The sequence below is a fragment of the Liolophura sinensis genome, chromosome 8 (assembly GCF_032854445.1).
Source record: "Liolophura sinensis isolate JHLJ2023 chromosome 8, CUHK_Ljap_v2, whole genome shotgun sequence".
In the NCBI taxonomy this organism is placed as follows: Eukaryota; Metazoa; Mollusca; class Polyplacophora; order Chitonida; family Chitonidae; genus Liolophura; species Liolophura sinensis.
The window spans coordinates 27742531-27761183 of record NC_088302.1 but is presented as its reverse complement, the minus strand read 5'-3'; the positions used below and the strand labels follow the sequence as shown (position 1 = coordinate 27761183).

Genomic DNA, 18653 nt, shown 5'->3' with positions numbered 1-18653 from the left:
AATGTTGCAGAGCTAAAATAACAGACAAACATTCTTTTTCAACAGTTGAATGACTTCTGTGAAACTGAAGTTTACCGGAAAAGAAACAAACTGGATGATCAACACCAAGATTGTCTTCCTGAAGCAAAACAGCACCCACAGCAACATCACTTGCATCAACTGCTAACTTAAAAGTTTTCTCAAAATTAGGTGCTGACAACACAGGCGAACTTTTAATTATGGCTTTTATCTCATCAATAGCAGTCTGGCACTCATCTGACCAAATAAACTTACTGGACTTTTTCAGCAGATGAGTCAATGGCTCACTAATAGTGGAAAAATTTGGACAGAATTTCCTGTAATATCCAGCCATACCCAAAAAGCGCTTAAGCTACCTCTTGTTACAGGGTACAGGAAGTGTAGAAATAGCACTGACTTTAGAGTCAATAGGCTTAAACTTGACCTTGGCCGACAACATGACCCAAATATGTGACCGTGGCACAACAAAATTCACTTTTTACAAGATTGACGGTAAGTTTAGCCTGACTAAGTCTCTCAAACAGCTGGCGTATTCTGGAAATGTGCTGTTCCCAAGTGTCGGTGAAGATAATGACGTCGTCTATGTGGACACGACACCCGTCCAAACCGGAAGTGACCTCATTCATCAGGCGTTGATACGTAGCTGGGCTATTCCTCATTCCAAATGGCATTACCTTGTACTGAATGAGTCCATCGGGCGTAGCAAAGGTTGAAACTTCACGAGCCTTAGGAGTAAGAGGAACCTGCCAAAACCCTTTTAACAGATCGAACTTTGATACATGTTTCGCCTGACCAACAGCGTCAATACAGTCATCAATACGAGGTATTGGATAATTGTCTGATTTAGTGACAGCGTTGACTTTCCTGTAATCCGTACACATTCTGTATGTACCATCAGGCTTGGGTACTAAAATACATGGTGAACTCCAGTTACTGTGACTAGGCTCAATAAAGTCATTGTCTAACAGGTACTTAATCTCATTAGAGAGGTACTTAGCCTTCACTGGGTTTAACCTGTAAGGGTGCTGTTTAATAGGTGAGGCATCACCAACATCAACATCGTGAAAAATGACATCAGTTCTTGATGGTACATCCGGAAACAAATGTGAAAACTCATAAACAAGTTCAGACAGTTGCTGTTGCCGAATGGGTTCCAGATGTTGCAGTTTAGAATCAAGTTGTTTTAAGACATCTGAATTCTGAACTTCAAAGAATTGAGTTTAGAATCAACCAACTGTTCGCCAATATCATCTGTATTATAGCAACTCTGGTCAATGTCAGCTGCAACAACATTAAAAGAATGTACAGCAGTGTTGTCAGTGTCATTTCTGCTTACATAGGGTTTCAACATGTTAATGTGACATAAATGACTTGATTTGCGCTGATCAGGTGTTTTAACAACATAGTTAAGCTCACTGAGCTTTTTGTCAACAACACATGGACCAAAATATATGACATCAAAGCATTTACCAGGTACAGGTAACAATACTAAAACTTTCTGACCCGGTTGAAATGACCGAACAACAGATTTCTCATCATATCTACGTTTCATATTCTTCTGAGTACATTCAAGATTGGCTTTAGCCAATTCACATGCTCTGACAAGCTTAGCACTAAAATCAGATACATAATCCAAAAGATTTACATTACTTGTGTCATCATTGAAAAACTGTCCTTTGTAAATTAACAATGGTCCTCTAACAGTATGTCCAAGTACTAAATCAAATGGACTGAAACCCAATGATTCTTGTACTGACTCTCGAACAGCAAACATAAGAAATGGAATACCTTCATCCCAGTCTTTCTCTGTATCATAACAATAAGTCTTAATCATGTTCTTTAATGTTTGGTGAAATCTTTCAATTGCACCTTGACTTTCTGGGTGGTAGGCAGAAGACTTGTATTATTTAATGCCTAACTGTTGAAACTTGCTGAAAAATACCAGACATAAAGTTTGAACCTTGATCAGACTGTATGGATTTGGGTAAACCAAACAGAGTAAAAAACTTTGTTAAAGCTTTGACAACAGACTTGGTGTTTATATTCCTTAAAGGAACAGCCTCGGGAAATCTGGTTACTGTACACATAATAGTTAACACATAGTGATTCCCAGACTTCGTCTTAGGTAGAGGGCCTACACAGTGAATCAATATTCTGCTGAATGGCTCTTGAAAAGCTGGTACAGGCTCTAATGGTGCCTTAGGAATAGTCTGATTAGGCTTACCCACTACCTGGCATGTATGACATGATTTACAAAACTGGGTTACATCTCCCTTTAATCCTGGCCAAAAGGAGTGGTTCAGTATCCTGTAGTAGGCCTTGTTAACACCCAAGTGACCAGCTAATGGCATTTCATGTGCCATACTTAAAATTTCAGTTCGGTATGCCTTAGGTACAACAATCTGATGTTTAACAGCCCAGTCATCATCAACAGATACATCAGGTGGTCTCCACTTACGAATTAGTATATCAGACTTGACATAATAACACACGTTCAGATGAAATAACACAATCATCGAGAGCTCTGTCAAACAAACATGAAATTTCCGGGTCTTTATGCCGTTCAGTTACAAGCTGATGTTTAGAAACATGTGATATGTCACTAGGTGTACAATGGTCTGATTCATCATTATCAGTACAGTCGCCTTGAGTAAACATTTGTGTAAGAAATGTATCTTGTAAGTCCATTACTCTGTTTTTGCCGTTATCAGAAAGTTTGTTTGACATAGACCTCGTTACAGCACAAGAGGGATACAAATCTGGAATTTCTTTCTCAACAGGATCAACGGTTTGATTTAAACAAGGTTTATCAGTCACAATAGGATTAACCATTACTTTGTCACCAGCAAGATCATTACCAAGTAGTAGATGAATTCCTTTAAAAGGCAAAGTAGGCCTAATGCCGACAGTAACAGGACCCGAAATAATATCTGATGACAAGTAAGCTATGTGAAGAGGCACAGACTCGAATTTTACACCTCTAATTAATACATTTGATCCAGAATATGACTCATCAGAAAATGGCAAAATATCTTGTAATAATAAAGACTGAGAAGCTCCAGTATCTCTTAATACCCTGATCTTTGTATCACAAGACCTGTCACTTTTAAGTGAGACTTTACCGTCACAAATAAATGGCTCAAAAACCTTCATAACATTATCCTGTGAATTCTGTGTACAATCTACTGGAGTTTTAACATAATCAAATGAATCAACATTGTTCACTATATCAGACTTTCTAGCAGTAACACACAAACCAGGCTTGGAGCCACCCTCCTGTTCTTGCCTTCTTTTTAAAGCATAACAATTTGACATGACATGACTTGGCTTCCTACAATAATTACATGTAACCCTGCTAAACCGTCTATCAGTAAATGTATGGTCAGACCTTTGTTGAGTAGTGTTTGAATTAACAGGCCTTCTTTGCTCACCTGATTTGTCAAAATTTTGAGTCTGTTTCGGTGGGCGTGAATGTGAGTTGAATGAACTGCCGGAAAACGGTTGAGGCTTTCTAAATGTAGACGGCCTTTTCTGAAATGATACCTTATGTGTAACCGTGTAAGTATCGGCCATAGTGGCTGCAGCTTCTAATGTATCAGCCTCTTTATCCTCAATGAAAGTTCTGACATAATCATTAATACACCTTTTAAAGTCTTCAATCAGAATGATCTGTTTTAACTTTTCATAATCTTTATCTACACTTTTAGCAGAAGACCACCGCTCAAAACAATTGTTCCTTCTGCCTAGCAAATTCAATGTAAGTCAGATCTCTTTTCTCAAAATTTCTAAATTTCTGCCGATAGGCCTCTGGCACAAGCTCATATCTTTTTAAGATAACATCTTTCACAAAATCATAATCTGCAGCCTGTTTTGTTGATAACTCTGTGTATATATCCATAGCTTTGCCAGTTAACACACTCTGTAAAAGGGTAGTCCAAAACTTTTTAGGCCACTCTAAATTTTGAGCAATCTTCTCAAACTGTAGAAAATATTTATCTACATCAGTCTCACGAAATTGTGGAACCAATCTTATGTTTCTAGCGACGTCAAATTTTGGAGGCATATCAGAAAAACTTAAGCCAGACCTATCTCCTTCCAGTTTCCTTTCTTCAATTTGTCTCTGAAGTCTCAATTTCTCCAATTCGAACACTCTTTCATTTTCCCTTTCTCTAAACAACCTTTCTTTTTCATTTTCATTTTCCTTCAACAATCTTTCTTTTTCATTTTCATTTTCTTTCATCTTCCTTTTCTTTAAACAATCTTTCATTTTCCTTTTCTTTCAGTTCTAATTCCTTCAGTCTTATTACAGTGGAGTCATCGCCCACAGGCTTGTACGCATCTAATGCACTTTCATCAAACTAATGTAATTCTACCAAACATTTAGCAATACTAAACTGCATATCTTTCTTGCGTAAGGATCTTTTGATATTAAGATTCAGGTACTTGCTTAAAGCATACAAATCATCCTTATTTAACTCATCAAAAATGTCCTGATTTGGCGCTTCCATAAACTCGTCGGGATTAAAATCCGACATGATGAATAAAATCTGCTGGCAAAATTTACTACAAGGTCAAAGACTAGAAAAATGACACAACTTACACAAAATCCTTTCAATTCCAATTCAAATTCACTTCCCGGACAAGCCCCAAATTTGTTACGGCCCAAACTGTCTGTATTATAAAGAGATGGCTTGTTCGAAATACACGACAGTTTAGCCGCACAAAAAAGTAACCAAAACCAGCAGATTTTATTTTACAATAATTTATTAGGTTAAACAAGAACAGATAACAAGACTTTTACAAATACTAAAGTACTTAAGTTTAACAAGAAAGGATAGCAGTATCTATACAAATACTAAAGTACTTACATGTACAACGGTGTCAAGTCCAAACGGACGCATGTATTCCACAATGCTGAAAACCATACAGCCACAAATGCACAAATAAGAGGGAAAATCCACAGTATAACTGAGTGTATGACGAAATATACAAAAAATTCTAAAGAGTCCGTGTACTAATAATCACTGTGTACAGAGGCTATAAAGACACAAAAATTCAGCACAAAAGGCCTACTAAAGTAATACACAGCGAAAGCATCCAAAACTCTCAATAATTCTCAATTCTCCTCCTTTAACCTGCTTTCATAGGTCTTATATAGACTGGTGGAGTTTTCTAGAATAAGAAAATCCTTGAACACTTGTTGTAAACAAACAGGCCCCGAACTGAGGGTATTCTGGAACATTCTAAGGCAGAGGCAGACAGCAGGCCCTGAAGTCAGCATATGTAAACAGTGGTAAGCTAAATTTAGAAACTGACGGCAGTTGTTCACATAACAATAGTACAAACATGTATATTTAGGGAAATAAGATACACATGTAATTTAAACGTCAATCCTTACTCTCGTCCGCCACTCGTTGACAATGATGGGGCCTTTTAGGTCGATACTATCATATATCTGCTTTCGTTTTAAGGTCTGCTTATTGCAGGAAATGTTTGACATATTTTCGGCTTTTCATGTTTAGAATTACCGACATATTTTAGATCTATTTTGGAGGAATAATCTATTTTAAGCGATGAATAAAACTCGTTAGATGTAATGTTTTAGCTACGATCATTAAAACAAGTAATCTTCTCGCTTTTGGTGGCTAATCAAATAGAGTTTGCTCTTTTTCATTTCGCCTTCACATTAAAATTCTCTCTTATAGATGTTTTATCCATTCAGTAGAAGGAAACGGGATTATTAAACACGGGTTAATGTTGAAACAGAAAGAAATCGCGCTTTTAATTGGCGAAGATCTATAGCAGAGAGACTTGGCAGGCATATTTGCATTCACAAAGCAGCTTCAGAGATGATTGCGCTCTGCGCTCTCACATTCAAATGAGCTTGTTAAAGCTATAAACCTACATCGGTTGGATGTCCTTCTGGGTTTGAATTAGACATTTACAGAGCAAAAACAGAAGATGAAAGTGTAATATTGACAAAATGCAGGTAAAAACTATCCTGACAAAACCTTTTCCCCAAATTAGATCATCATAAATATTCTTTAAAAATTCATCACGAACGAATATAATATTGATGGATATTATCGGAAAAAGGATTCCCAAGACTTCGGAACACGTCCTGTAAGCCCGGAGGCAAGGGGTATGCGGTCTGCCTTCATTGAATGATGCCCAGCCAAGCTATTTTACCAAAATGAAAAATCTATACTGATATAACATATAGAACAGCAATAATGACTGCAGCGCTTATTGAAATTTAGACTCTTCATTATATTTCAAATTTACTGTAATTATTGGCAGAGTAGTGAAATTTCTCACAGTGTTTACAATTTATGCTGCATCCTACAGGTTCGAGTGTTCCATTTCACAAGGATCTGACCCAGATACCATCTCTGGGTTGTAAAAATTTCACCCCGGCCTTGACCTGGATTTTGACGATGCCGAGGATCGGGGATGGTCCTTGCAAAACCTTAGCTGGGTAATCTTTTTGATAAAAAACAATAATCAAAGCGCGAACTGGAACACATAAGGATGAAACAAGGCACGAAACGTTTGGGGTGTGTGTTTGGGGTGGAGGGGGGGTGTAGGGGGAGCCGGTTTAGCCTGCATTTAGGCTAATGCTTATGACACAAATCTTCAGAAACCAACGTTGACCTACATCTTACACTAAATTGACTAAAACCATAGAACCTGTTTTTATGAGAGTTCTTCTCATTTTGACTCATTTCATCCTGTTTAAAAAAGAAATGTGCCCAGGGGAAAACTGAACCCATCGGCCGATTGACTGGTATGGTGTTATATTAAAAAACACGGCCAGTAACACCGAAGCGGCACTGTGATCGTTGGCAAATTAACTTAGTAATGTTTTAATCTAACTATTTAGGGAAATGCTTAAATAGTTTCGACTTTTACACTCCCTATCACCAAAGGAACTTTTTTAAATTGATAAACACTTCTCTAAGGGAAGGTGCCGATACTACAGTTAGTACCTTAAATGCAATTATTTGATGTTATGATCGGTAAATGTGCTAATTTGTGACGTTAATAACTCCACACAAACATCCTGTCACAGGCGACAATTCGGACCAGTAAATAATCAACATTGAAACAGCGAATTGCTGGCATCAGCGTCCCTCAAAGAGCGTGGGTTTAACTCATTGAGGAGCTGTGAACCCTTAGGTAATTTATAGATGTTCCCTAACAAGCGCAAGGGCAACCAAATTATAGGAGAATAAGGCTATTATCACGTAGACCATAGATTATAGCATTGCGTGCTAGAGACAGTCTGTTTATTAGCACTTAGTGAAATCTCCACGAGCATGACCAGGACGCCTTCAGAAAAATTAACTAACAGGTATTGAACGACATGGCTCAATGAAACGATAGAATGACGTTACGGACAGGCTTGAGGGATGTTAGCTTTTATTCCTGCCTGCTACCTTTGTGATAGCGTAAACTCATTCAAATTGAGTTCCACCATTTTAAACTTGAGGTCATATCGGAGAACGAAGTACACATGAATGCGTATACACCGTTTCTTTGGTGCAGCAACTGGTTACCATGTGTAACGATTTTATCTGTAAGCAGAGATGATTGCTTTGCATTGGTAATGGTTCAGTTGTTTCCAGCCGTGTTTTGTCAGAACTACCGTGAAAAGGGTGGTTGAAAAGCCATGCGATTGTAGCAATTGTTCACGACCACGAGCGGGATTGTTGACGAGCGATTGTGATAATAATCTGGTACAAAGCGCTACTTTCGGCACCCAGGTTGTGGAATCAATAATACGGGTTGACCAGGCACAATAGGTAAAGATTAGAGATACCGGCCCAGAGTTGATACAACGCTCCCAATAGGTTTGCCAATCTCTAGTCAAACACACGGTGTCAGCTTTAAAATGAGGACAAATATTGAAAGAGTGATGCGAGCACCTTGCAGCACGTCTGCAGATTCACCGACGGCCATTCGCTTACTAAAGCTAACAGGGAATTACCAGGCCCATCTATCAGAGGTTGCCTAAGGCCACAAGCATTCTCAACACAATAGGTAAATATTCAAAACTACAATACCGGAAGCGTTCATGTTTTCAAAACTCTAAAATTCGCTTGAGTCTTTTTAATTGCGAAATATCAGTAATTGTCTTGAAAGAACGTTTCCTGAGATCGGTAGGGAAATACATAAATTACAGCACTTTAAACACGCACAACGGTTTTTCTTCGATTAATGACCAGTTGATGTAGAGAGTCGACGGGCATGAGATGTTTTGGTGTCGAGGAATATCAAGACACGGCAACTGTGTATTTGATAAGTAATTCTATTGTAAAAATGTGGGTACTATGGAGAGATGAGACCGTCAACCTGTGACATTATTTCGTAATATAGTGTCACAGAATCTTAGAAACATGAGAATGACAGTCATTTTGCAAAGACCTCATCAGATGATAAGGTTCTGGAATGCCCACAACACATTACAGCCAACAAGCATTATACAGCCTTTGCATCGATTCCTAGCGCTCGCAAAACACTCGGGTTTTATCGACGTTGTGCACAGGATCATAATACCCGAGTGAAAAACTTAACTCGACCTTGGCAGATTATCTACTAGATCATTTGCAATTTGCCAGTCGCTGGCAGTCGAGATCAGCTCCGGAAGTCGTCGGCTCTAAGGATACTGAAGGCTGGATTGAGAGTGTTTGATGTGAAAGAACTAAAAGAAAACCTCCCATGGTGCGACAATAAATCGACTCCAAAGGTGACTGACACTTTACAAAGTATTGTGTTAAGACAATAAAACAGTTCAGGGACGGTACGGCTCTTTTCGGTGATGGTGGGACGTTAGCGATAATTCAAGGAGCTGCGATTTTATTGAGGAGCATCCTATCGTATCGCGTTGACGTGTGACACAAGAAGGTTCGACGGGAAATGGCAAATTCCTTCGAGAGCGTAGAAAACAGGTCTTCCAGACAACTTCATGTTAAAGCGATTAGGTGCTGATAGAATACGTTTATTACTTCTGGTTTGGAAATCTGTTTAGCGACTCATACGTCTCCGATCGATCGAAATCCACGGGCCACTAACATCAAGCTCAGGAATCTCTCGCTTCGCCACACTTTGTCGGTCTGTTCACCAGTTGGAAGGGTCGTACCTCAGGACAAGCCTCCCTAGGTACAGACTTTCAGAGAACTACGCATAAAGGGACTCGTAGCCGCCCTCACAGCCGTCACATGCTGCGAAATCTTATTTCCTGGATTTACGGCATCGGCTTTAGGTGTCTGGTATGCACGAGGAATATTCTATTGGGCCTTACCCACGTGGTTGAGCCTGACAAGTTATCTTGACCTGTACCGACTACTGCTACTCATCACATTTTTCTCCTTAGATTGCTTTTGAGGTTGAGTATTTTCTACCAAGATGCGGAGAGGTTCTTACTATGTCAGTTAATTTAACATGCCATCCAGAGAAGGGCGAAGAAAAGAAACTTTTTCAAAGATGACGTGTCCGGAGTGGAATTTTATAACTCTATTTGCTAAGGTTTTTGTGGTTTTAATTGGATTCGTAGATTGCGGTAAGTAAACTTTTTTTTACATTTCTACTTTACATTTCTATTCTACATTTGAACAGCCTATACCTATAACATGTAATTTTGTTTCTTTTTCTTTCTACCATTCCAAACTCATGTATGTAATTAACTCATCGAACACGTCAGTACTTTTACCTGTATTCCTTTATCTTCGTCCTTCTGGTGGATACTGTTGTAGAAAATCAATCCCCGGCATTGGCGTACACCATTAGCGCCAGCAGTTCTTTAAGTGGCGTCAAAACAAAACACCATTTTACATGTTGAAGTCTCTTTGAAAGTACTTTTTTCTCAGGCCCTCAGCAATGACTGTTCGTGATATGGTATGACGATGCTCGCCCGTCCGTCTGTGCGAAACATAGAGAGTTATCAAATTTCTTGAATTTTTTAAAACTCCAGCACCAGGGCAGAGGAATACTGAGAATAAGTTACGCCTTTTAAACATTTACATAGTTATGCTCTATGTTTTGGATAGGCCTACATTCTTTTTTAATATCAATACTGTATTTGGAGAACTGTTTCACGTAAAGATGTAGAAAACATAAAAATTACATAAAGTTCAGATGAAAGAGTGCGAAAAGCTATACATAAATGTGGTCTTCATTATTCTTCCGATTTTTCATTAAGGAGAAAAGACAGTTCAAAATAATTTTTAAATAATTTGGGATAACCTTTTGGTATTTATAGTCTTTGTTTAATAATGTCATAAATGAGAATGTAACACAGGTTTAATAAATATTTTTGCACTAGAATTTGTTCTTTTCAGCTAACAAATGTATTAAACCTCAATTTGGATCATATTGATATTTTTAATATGCTCATAAATATGATTATAATTTAGGTTAAATGCATATGTTTCGATATAAACAACACATTTACATTCAAATAAATTCATTAATCAGGCATCACGTCCCTATCTAGAACATTATGATGCAGCAGTGATAAATACCAAAAGTTGGCCCCAAATACCCACCATACAAAAATATTTTCAAATACCCTTTTCCACACCCCATTCACACACCCATACGGATGCCCTGAACTACTGTCTCAAAATTCAGGTTATGTTTGTTTGACTGGATACAAGGTCAAAATTTCGACCCTAATACCCTTGTAATCTTCTCGACCCGCCACGGCTCAGATAAATTAATACCAATTAAAGTCAATACAAATTTTATTTCTTTATAGAAATGGTTTTAGTTACGTCAGACTCCATTCACAGTGTGATGTGCCCATGTTGGCTGCGTGGATTTGTGAATGGGGCACGCTTTAGGTGTGTGTGTGAGTGGGGTATGGTTAAGGTAAGTGTGTGAATGGGGTATAGTTAAGGTGGGCGTGTGAATTGGGTATGGTTAAGGTGGGTGTGTGAATGGTGTATGGTTAAGGTGGGTGTGTGAATGGGGTATGGTTAAGGTGGGTGTGTGAATGGGGTATGGTTAAGGTGGGTGTGTGAATGGAGTATGGTTAAGGTGGGTGTGTGAATAGGGTATGGTTAAGGTGGGTGTGTGAATAGGGTATGGGTAACGTGGATGTGTGAATGGGGTGTGGTAAATGGGGTATGATTAAGGTGTGTGTGTATGTGTGTGAATGGGTATGGTTAAGGTGTGTATGTGTGTGTGAATGGGGCACACTTAAGGTGGGTGTGTGAATGGGGTATGGTTAAGGTGGGTGTGTGAATGGGGCACATTTAAGGTGGGTGTGTGGGTGGAGTATGGTTAAGGTGGGTGAATGGGGTATGGTAAAAGTGAGTGTGTGAATAGGGTATGGTTAAGGTGTATGTGTGAATGGGGTATGGTTAAGGTGGGTGTGTAAATGAGTATGGTTAAGGTGGGTGTGTGAATGAGATATGGTTAAGGTGGGTGTGTGAATGAGATATGGTTAAGGTGGGTGGGTGAATGGGGTATGGTAAATTGAGTGAGGGAATAGGGTATGGGTAACGTGGATTTGTGAATGGAGTGTGGTAAATGGGGTATGATTAAGATATGTGTGTATGTGTGTGAATGGGGTATGGTCAAGGTGTGTGTGAATGGGGCACACTTAAGGTGTGTGTGTGGATGGGGTCTATGAGTGGGGTATGGTTAAGGTGTGTGTGTGAATATAATATTGTTAAGGTCGGTGTGTGAGTGGGGCACGGTTAAGGTGGGTGGGTGAATGGGGCAGGCTTAAGGTGGGCGCTTAACTAGGTTATGGTTAAGGTGGGTGTGTGAATAGGGGATGGTTAAGGTGGGTGTGTGAATGGAGCAGGTTTAAGGTGGGTGTGTGAATGGGGTATGGTTAAGGTGGGTGTGTGAATGAGGCAGGCTTAAGGTGTGTGTGTGACTGGGGTATGGTTAAGGTGTGGGTGTGAATGGGTATGATTAAGGTGGTTGTGTCAATGGGGTATGATTAAACTGGGTGTGTGAGCAGGGATATGGTTAAGGTCTGTGTGTGGATGGGGTATGGTTTAGGTGAGTGTGTGGATAGGATATGGGTTAGGTAGGTGTGTGAGTGGGGTGTGGTAAAGGTGGGTGTGTGGATGGGGTATGGTTAAGGTGGGTGTGAGAATGAGGTATGTTTAAGGTGGGTGTATGAATGGGGCAAGCTTAAGGTGGGTGTGTGAATAGGGTATGGTTAAGGTAGGTGTGTGAATAGGGTACGGTTAAGGTGGGTGTGTGAATAGGTTATGGTTAAGGTGTTTGTGAATAGGGTATGGCTAAGGTAGGTGTGTGAATGGGGCAGATTTAAGGTGGGTGTGGGTGGGGTATGGTTAAGATGGGTGTAAATAGAGTATGGTTAAGGTCGGTGTGTCAGTGGGGCACGGTTAAGGTGAGTGTATAAATGGGGCAGGCTTAAGATGTGTGTGTGAATAGAATATGGTTAAGGTCGGTGTGGGAATGGGGCACACTTAAGGTGTGTGTGTAAATGGGGTGTGGTGGAGGTGGGTGTGTGAATGGGGCAGGCTTAAGGTGAATATGTGAATAAGGCAGGTTTAAGGCGAGCAGTTGAACAGGATATGGTTAGGTGAATGGATGGGGATGTGTGGATGGGGTATGGTTAAGGTGGGTGTGTGAGTTGGGTATGGTTAAGGTGGATGTGTTAATGGGGCAGGCTTAAGGTGGATGTGTGACTGAGATATGGTTAAGGTGTGTGTGTGAATGGGGTATGGTTAAGGTGGGTGTGTGACTGAGATATGGTTAAGGTGTGTGTGTGAATGGGGTATGGTTAAGGTGGGTGTGTGAATGGGGTATGGTTAAGGTGTGTGTGTGTGGATGGGGTATGGTTTAGGTGAGTGTGTGCATGGGGTATGGGTAAGGTGGGTGTGTGAGTGGGGCAGGCTTAAGGTGGGTATGTGAATTAGGCAGGCTTACGGTGGTATGTGAATAGGATACAGTTTAGGTGAGTGTGTGAATGGGATATTGTTTAGGTGGGTGTGTAAGTGGGGTATGAGTAAGGTGGGTGTGTGAGTTGAGTATGGTTAACATGGACGTGTGAATAGGGTATGGTTAAGGTGGGTGTGTGAGTGGTGTGTGGGTGAGGTGGGTATGTGAACGGGATATGGTTAAGGTGGGTGTGTGAATGGGTTGAGTAAGTGCATGGATGTGGACGGGGGTGGATGGGTGACATATATGGGGGATATAAGCGGCTGTGAAAGACAAAATATTAATCAGTCAGGAAAAAACAATTCATCCCTTGTTTCGATTGCAGTTGCTTCTTCCACATGGTCGGAGTGGTGGAGTTATGAGGGCATATCAGGTATGTCTTGTCAAGTAATCCTAGGCTGCTTCACTTCTTTGATTGAAACCACACAACATGGTTGACCAGGTAATGCTGTCAGGTATGTCTTGTCAAGTAGTCCTAGGCTGCTTCACGTCTTTGATTGAAACCACACAACATGGTTGACCAGGTAATGGGGTCAGGTATGTCTGGTCAGAAACCATACAGTACGCTTCAGAGTATTCAATTTATCAGTGAATTTAGAAATCTTTTTGTGGCATTCCACTATCACTTTCGACCGAAGCGTTGTTCTCATCCCATCCAACCGGCCAAAGACCAATCAGGTCAGGATACAACCCAGGTACAATTCCTTTGGTATTGACTCATTTTGTACCTGGTAGCTGGCAATACTACAGTGGCTTACTACAAGCTCTCAGGATTTCTCAAACCAATTAATCAAAAGCAACAGTTAACATCACATTCTTTAAAAATAATACATGTATATATACTTACATATACTTACATATATATATATATATATATATATATATATATATATATATATATATATATATATATATATATATATATATATATATATATATATATATATATATATATATATATATATATATATATATATATATATATATATATATATATATATGTAAGTAAGTGTAAAGAAGTAGAAGCAGTCCACGGTTTTAAATGTATACTACACCATGCATCAGAGCCCAGTATGTAATTTAAGACAGTCTAATGTTTGAAACATTGCAATGTCCATATTTGTATTACACAAAATATTATGTCATGAATCAAGCAGGTGTAAAAGTATCTTTTTTATACGCTTTTATTCTATCTGTTCATAGAAACATTGCGATGATATTAAAACTGCGCTATGTTTATACATGTACAGCTCCTAACTTTGCTTAAGTGGAATTAGATTTATACTTAGATAGCATAGATTTTCCATGTTATACGATTGTAAGTTGTAATTAACGGCTGGTAATTAATGGCTAACGATCATATTCTCGTTTTAATTATGTTTTTCTTTAGTTTCGACATGTGAAACCCATACGTTTTCCAGTTTTTAAACAAGTGGCTCAGAACCTAGTTCAGACCCATATTCATATGGATTAAACGCATGGTCGTGTGTAACGAAGTATACATTTTATTTTGGATAATCTTGGAGGCGACGAGACCCACTATTTTGTCGCAAATGGCCACATCACCTGTGCGATTTTAGGTTCAAAATCAAAAGCATCTGGTTCTTAATATAAGCAGTAAAACATCCTCTTAACACAAGGACCATTTCTTGAGATCAAAAAAGGGTTTTTTCTTTTAGGTTCTCGGTGGCATTATTACTTGGTTCTGTTCAAGTTATCCAAGCGTGAACTATTCGGCTTGGAATTAAAATTTTTCTCTCAGTGAAATGGAACTTAGTTGACCGAACGCAAATATTTTCTTCGAGGAAAATAACCAAATGGCAATATCTTCTTTAAATGCAGTGGACATTGAGTAGATCCAACATAAGAACCAGCGAGTTGTCATCAATTATCGGGGCGCGGCACGTCGTTATTGTCAAATCACGAGGACAAATCTGACGTCGAAATGCAATTCCCGAATAACACGATGAATAGATATTGCCTTAACCTTTGTGTAGTCCGCCTGATATATCCTACAGTTTTCCGTCCATTACCACTGATCACACGTCTGCTGTGGGCTGGCAGACAGGTCCATAATTCTGGATCGGCTTATGATTGGTTTTATCTAGAATTCCTTGTTGCCCTTTATTACCTCCGAGAACATGACAAGCGGTGAGAAATGACTTCGCATCTGCCCCGTCAACTATTGCTTCAGCTTTACATACAATCGGCTATACTATCGCCTGAAGCATTAAACACAGTACCCCTACGTGTCACCACTACTCATTTCGAAACCTGGGCTGATCACTGTCGTTTCACAATATAGCAAATCAATGCTGCTTTTAGTTCCTCTTTCCAGTTCCTTTTGTTAAAATCTTGGCGTGGATTAATCGATGTTTACAGAGTTCTTTTCTATACACGTCGCTGGTCTAAGGTATACGAGGAAGCTAATTTTTGTCTTGTGTGACTTTACATTAGGCAATCAGCGATAAGATGTCTTGAACAAAAGGCTGCATTTTCTTGTGCCTGTGTGAGTGTTAATCTATAAAGCAAAGCAGATGCAGCTTGTATTACATAATTGGTTTACATTTTTGATATCTTTTCTGTATCTATTCAACATCATGCTATAGTCTGGTCAATCTTTAATGGAAGTGAAAAAATATGAGCGTACCTTTGTCAAATAACGCTTGATGACGTTTTGCTGGAAAACCTGACCATGTTCTCTTCGTTTTTTTCTTTTTGTAAAACAGACTGTTTTACAAGACATCGATTAAGGTCGTGTGACACAATAACAAATGGATACGTTGTCAAGATAGAATCTCACACTATATATTGTGTGAGAATATAATTTATAATCGAAATTTCAAGGGTTTTTATTTTTGCTTTGTTAAAAAGTTTATAAACTCTGACTCAAGAATTAGCCTTACTCTCAATGAGTTTCATGCAGAATTATTTGGATCTGCATCCAGACATATTTCCTTTCGGACTTCAGTGTTTTATCATTGTTTTCCTCAGGTCCAAACTTCTGGGGTGTTATTAACCCGGACTGGACACTCTGCACTCAAGGCAAATACCAGTCACCAATAGATATTGACCCAAACGTACTGCTGTATGACCCAAATCTTCGGCCTCTGAATTTCACCCCAGGGAATGTAAGAGCCATTGTTTATCAACATTTTAGTGTTCATACACACGAGAAGTTATCCCAGTAGCTCTCTTTTGTAATTTTAATATGTGATACAACTCGAATTTCAAGAAACTGGACATGTAGTCTGTGGTGAAGGATAAACTTGGTGTATCTATCACTTCCGAAGTATGGTTGACCGGAAAAAAAAATAGGCAAGTGATGTATGTAAGCACAAATGCATAATAATCGTCATGCATTATATTTGAAAAGAATATGAGAATAATATGCAGTGTGGCTCTCCTTCTGGCAAGTGGAAGTGTTAATGGAATAAGAACTTGTTGCCACCACTCATATCTACGATTATCCTTGTGATATATGCTTGTTGGATGTTTCTCGTTATGAGGGTGTATTATTGTTTGCAGTTTTTTGGAGATGTCATAAACACAGGTCATGATTTGACCATATATCTGCGTCCCACGGACGAGGAAAATGAGCTGCCGCTGATAACTGGGGGACCTCTGACCTACAAATACCGCCTCCATCGTCTTATAATACACTTTGGGGCAAGTGATGATAGAGGTTCGGAGCACAGAATTGCTGGCAAAGCTTTCCCATTAGAGGTGAGAGACCTGCACTCTACACCACTAGGAAGTGTATAGGCAACACAGCTGACACATAATCCGTGCAGTCATCTATACGTCGCTTTAGAATCTATAACACTGTAACTTTATGAGCATGTACAAGTCAATGTAGAACATATACAGTCAGTCAGTCATACATCTCAGTCAAGTGTTTTCATTTGATTTATTCATTTATTTATTTGATTGGTGTTTTATATGGTACTCAAGATTATTTCGCATACACGACCGTGGCCAGTATTACTGCCGGGGGAAACCAGGTTCAGGGAAACCTAAGATCACCCGCAGGTTGCTGACAGGCCTTACCACACACGACAAGAGGGGGCTAGCAATTCATTGCGGTGAGTGATGATTTTAAACGCCCCGTTCTCGTAAGTAAGACATACAGGACATTGAGGACAACATCGAATGTTGAAGTAGTGATTTCGGCACCGAGACAGACTGATACTTCTGCATGGCCATAACCGGCTTAACTAGTTGTGGACATGGTTAGTTGGATACACATGTACTTTTCAGCCATGATCCAGATGCTTAATATCTTCACCGTCACACAAATAACCCAGCGTCTAAAAAGAAGCATATTACCGTAAGTAGCAGGTGCGAGAATATTGGGTCAAGTGACCCGCTTATGGTGCGCCTATTCTTGGGATTGTCACATGAACATAAAAGGAAGAAAAAGAGGGCCTTTTAACAGTTTCTTCAGTTTGTCCAGTTTACAGGGTAATGAGACACGTAGTTAGGTATGAGAATATCGAACATGCTCAGTAGAAAGAGAATACTTGACTAATGCGGTCGTGCTTGTGACGTATCGCTCCGGAAATGGGGTCGATCTTCATACATTTAAAAGGCTGGGTTTCTACCGGATGAACTGAATCATCTTAAATTGACCTTTTCAGATTCAGTTGGTGGCCTATAATGATGACTTGTTCTTGAATATCAACCAAGCTTCTCGCTCCAGCTTTGGAATTATGGTGCTTAGTCTACTAGGACAGGTGAGTTTTTTCAGGATGATTCAAACTTTAAATAAACATGTTTGCGTTAAACATATTTTAGGTGCCATGCCTTTTGATGAGGATTTAACAACTTGCACATTCTGAATGCTGTGACCATTACGTGTTCGATGAGAACGTACGGTCTTTTAGCTAACATTATTTTGATGGCACACAACAGATATCACCAGTCTGGTACAATGGACATATACATATGCACTATTTTCGCGATATGGATCCCATATGATTGTCGTGTAACAAGCAAAACGAGTGCCTCCTAGCAAGCACTGTGGAATTCAGAAATTAAGAAAGGAGAATAGTACAGAAATCAGGAATGAACTTCTAAGGTTTCCTTACAAATGTGTGTTACACTGCCTATCTGTAGTATTGTGTTATTTTAAATTAACGTGCGTATATATGCACTGCCTGTAAAAACATAGTCTATTGCACACAAGACAAAGACAAGCATCATTTAAAAACGAAGACTTTGTTGGGACAGGATTATAATTAGGACGGTACAGTTGATCATTAGGAATCCCCGAAATCAGTGAACAAAGTAGGACTTTAAGTTAAGTTTTACCCATAAATCCCTATTCGAGACCAAAGATATCCGGGTACTTCGCCCGTACAAGTCAGCAGCAAGCCCATGACGAGGTGAAAGATACCATTGGAAGGTATAGGGAAATTAACGACTTTGAACGATATTCAGAGAATGATGTGATGATATTGGCGTGTCCGCAGCCTCAAATATCACAGAACAACTAAGGAAAGATTGTGTTGAATGGGGTATGAATGGAAACTATCGAAATTTTCACAAAGAAAGAACACTGCGGTAAACTATGCAAGGATGAGGTAAGGATGTACAAAGATGAATACAGCTTACAACATTCGGACATAAGTCAAATTACTTTAACCTTCATGCCTGGATCCGTTTGCTACTTTCTAAGTACTAGTACTTTGCTAACTTCACGA

General features: G+C 39.3%; 1 protein-coding gene across 1 annotated transcript in view; it reads left to right on the top strand.

Annotated features, from left to right (window-relative positions):
- LOC135473375 (carbonic anhydrase-related protein 10-like) overlaps positions 1–18653 on the top strand; it is a 126216-nt gene that overhangs the window by 29405 nt on the left and 78158 nt on the right. Inside the window, exons 2-5 of the mRNA XM_064753225.1 lie at positions 13274–13321; positions 15943–16079; positions 16477–16674; positions 17589–17684. Coding sequence (XP_064609295.1) covers positions 13274–13321; positions 15943–16079; positions 16477–16674; positions 17589–17684 — 479 coding nt within the window. The remainder of the gene's footprint in view (positions 1–13273; positions 13322–15942; positions 16080–16476; positions 16675–17588; positions 17685–18653) is intronic.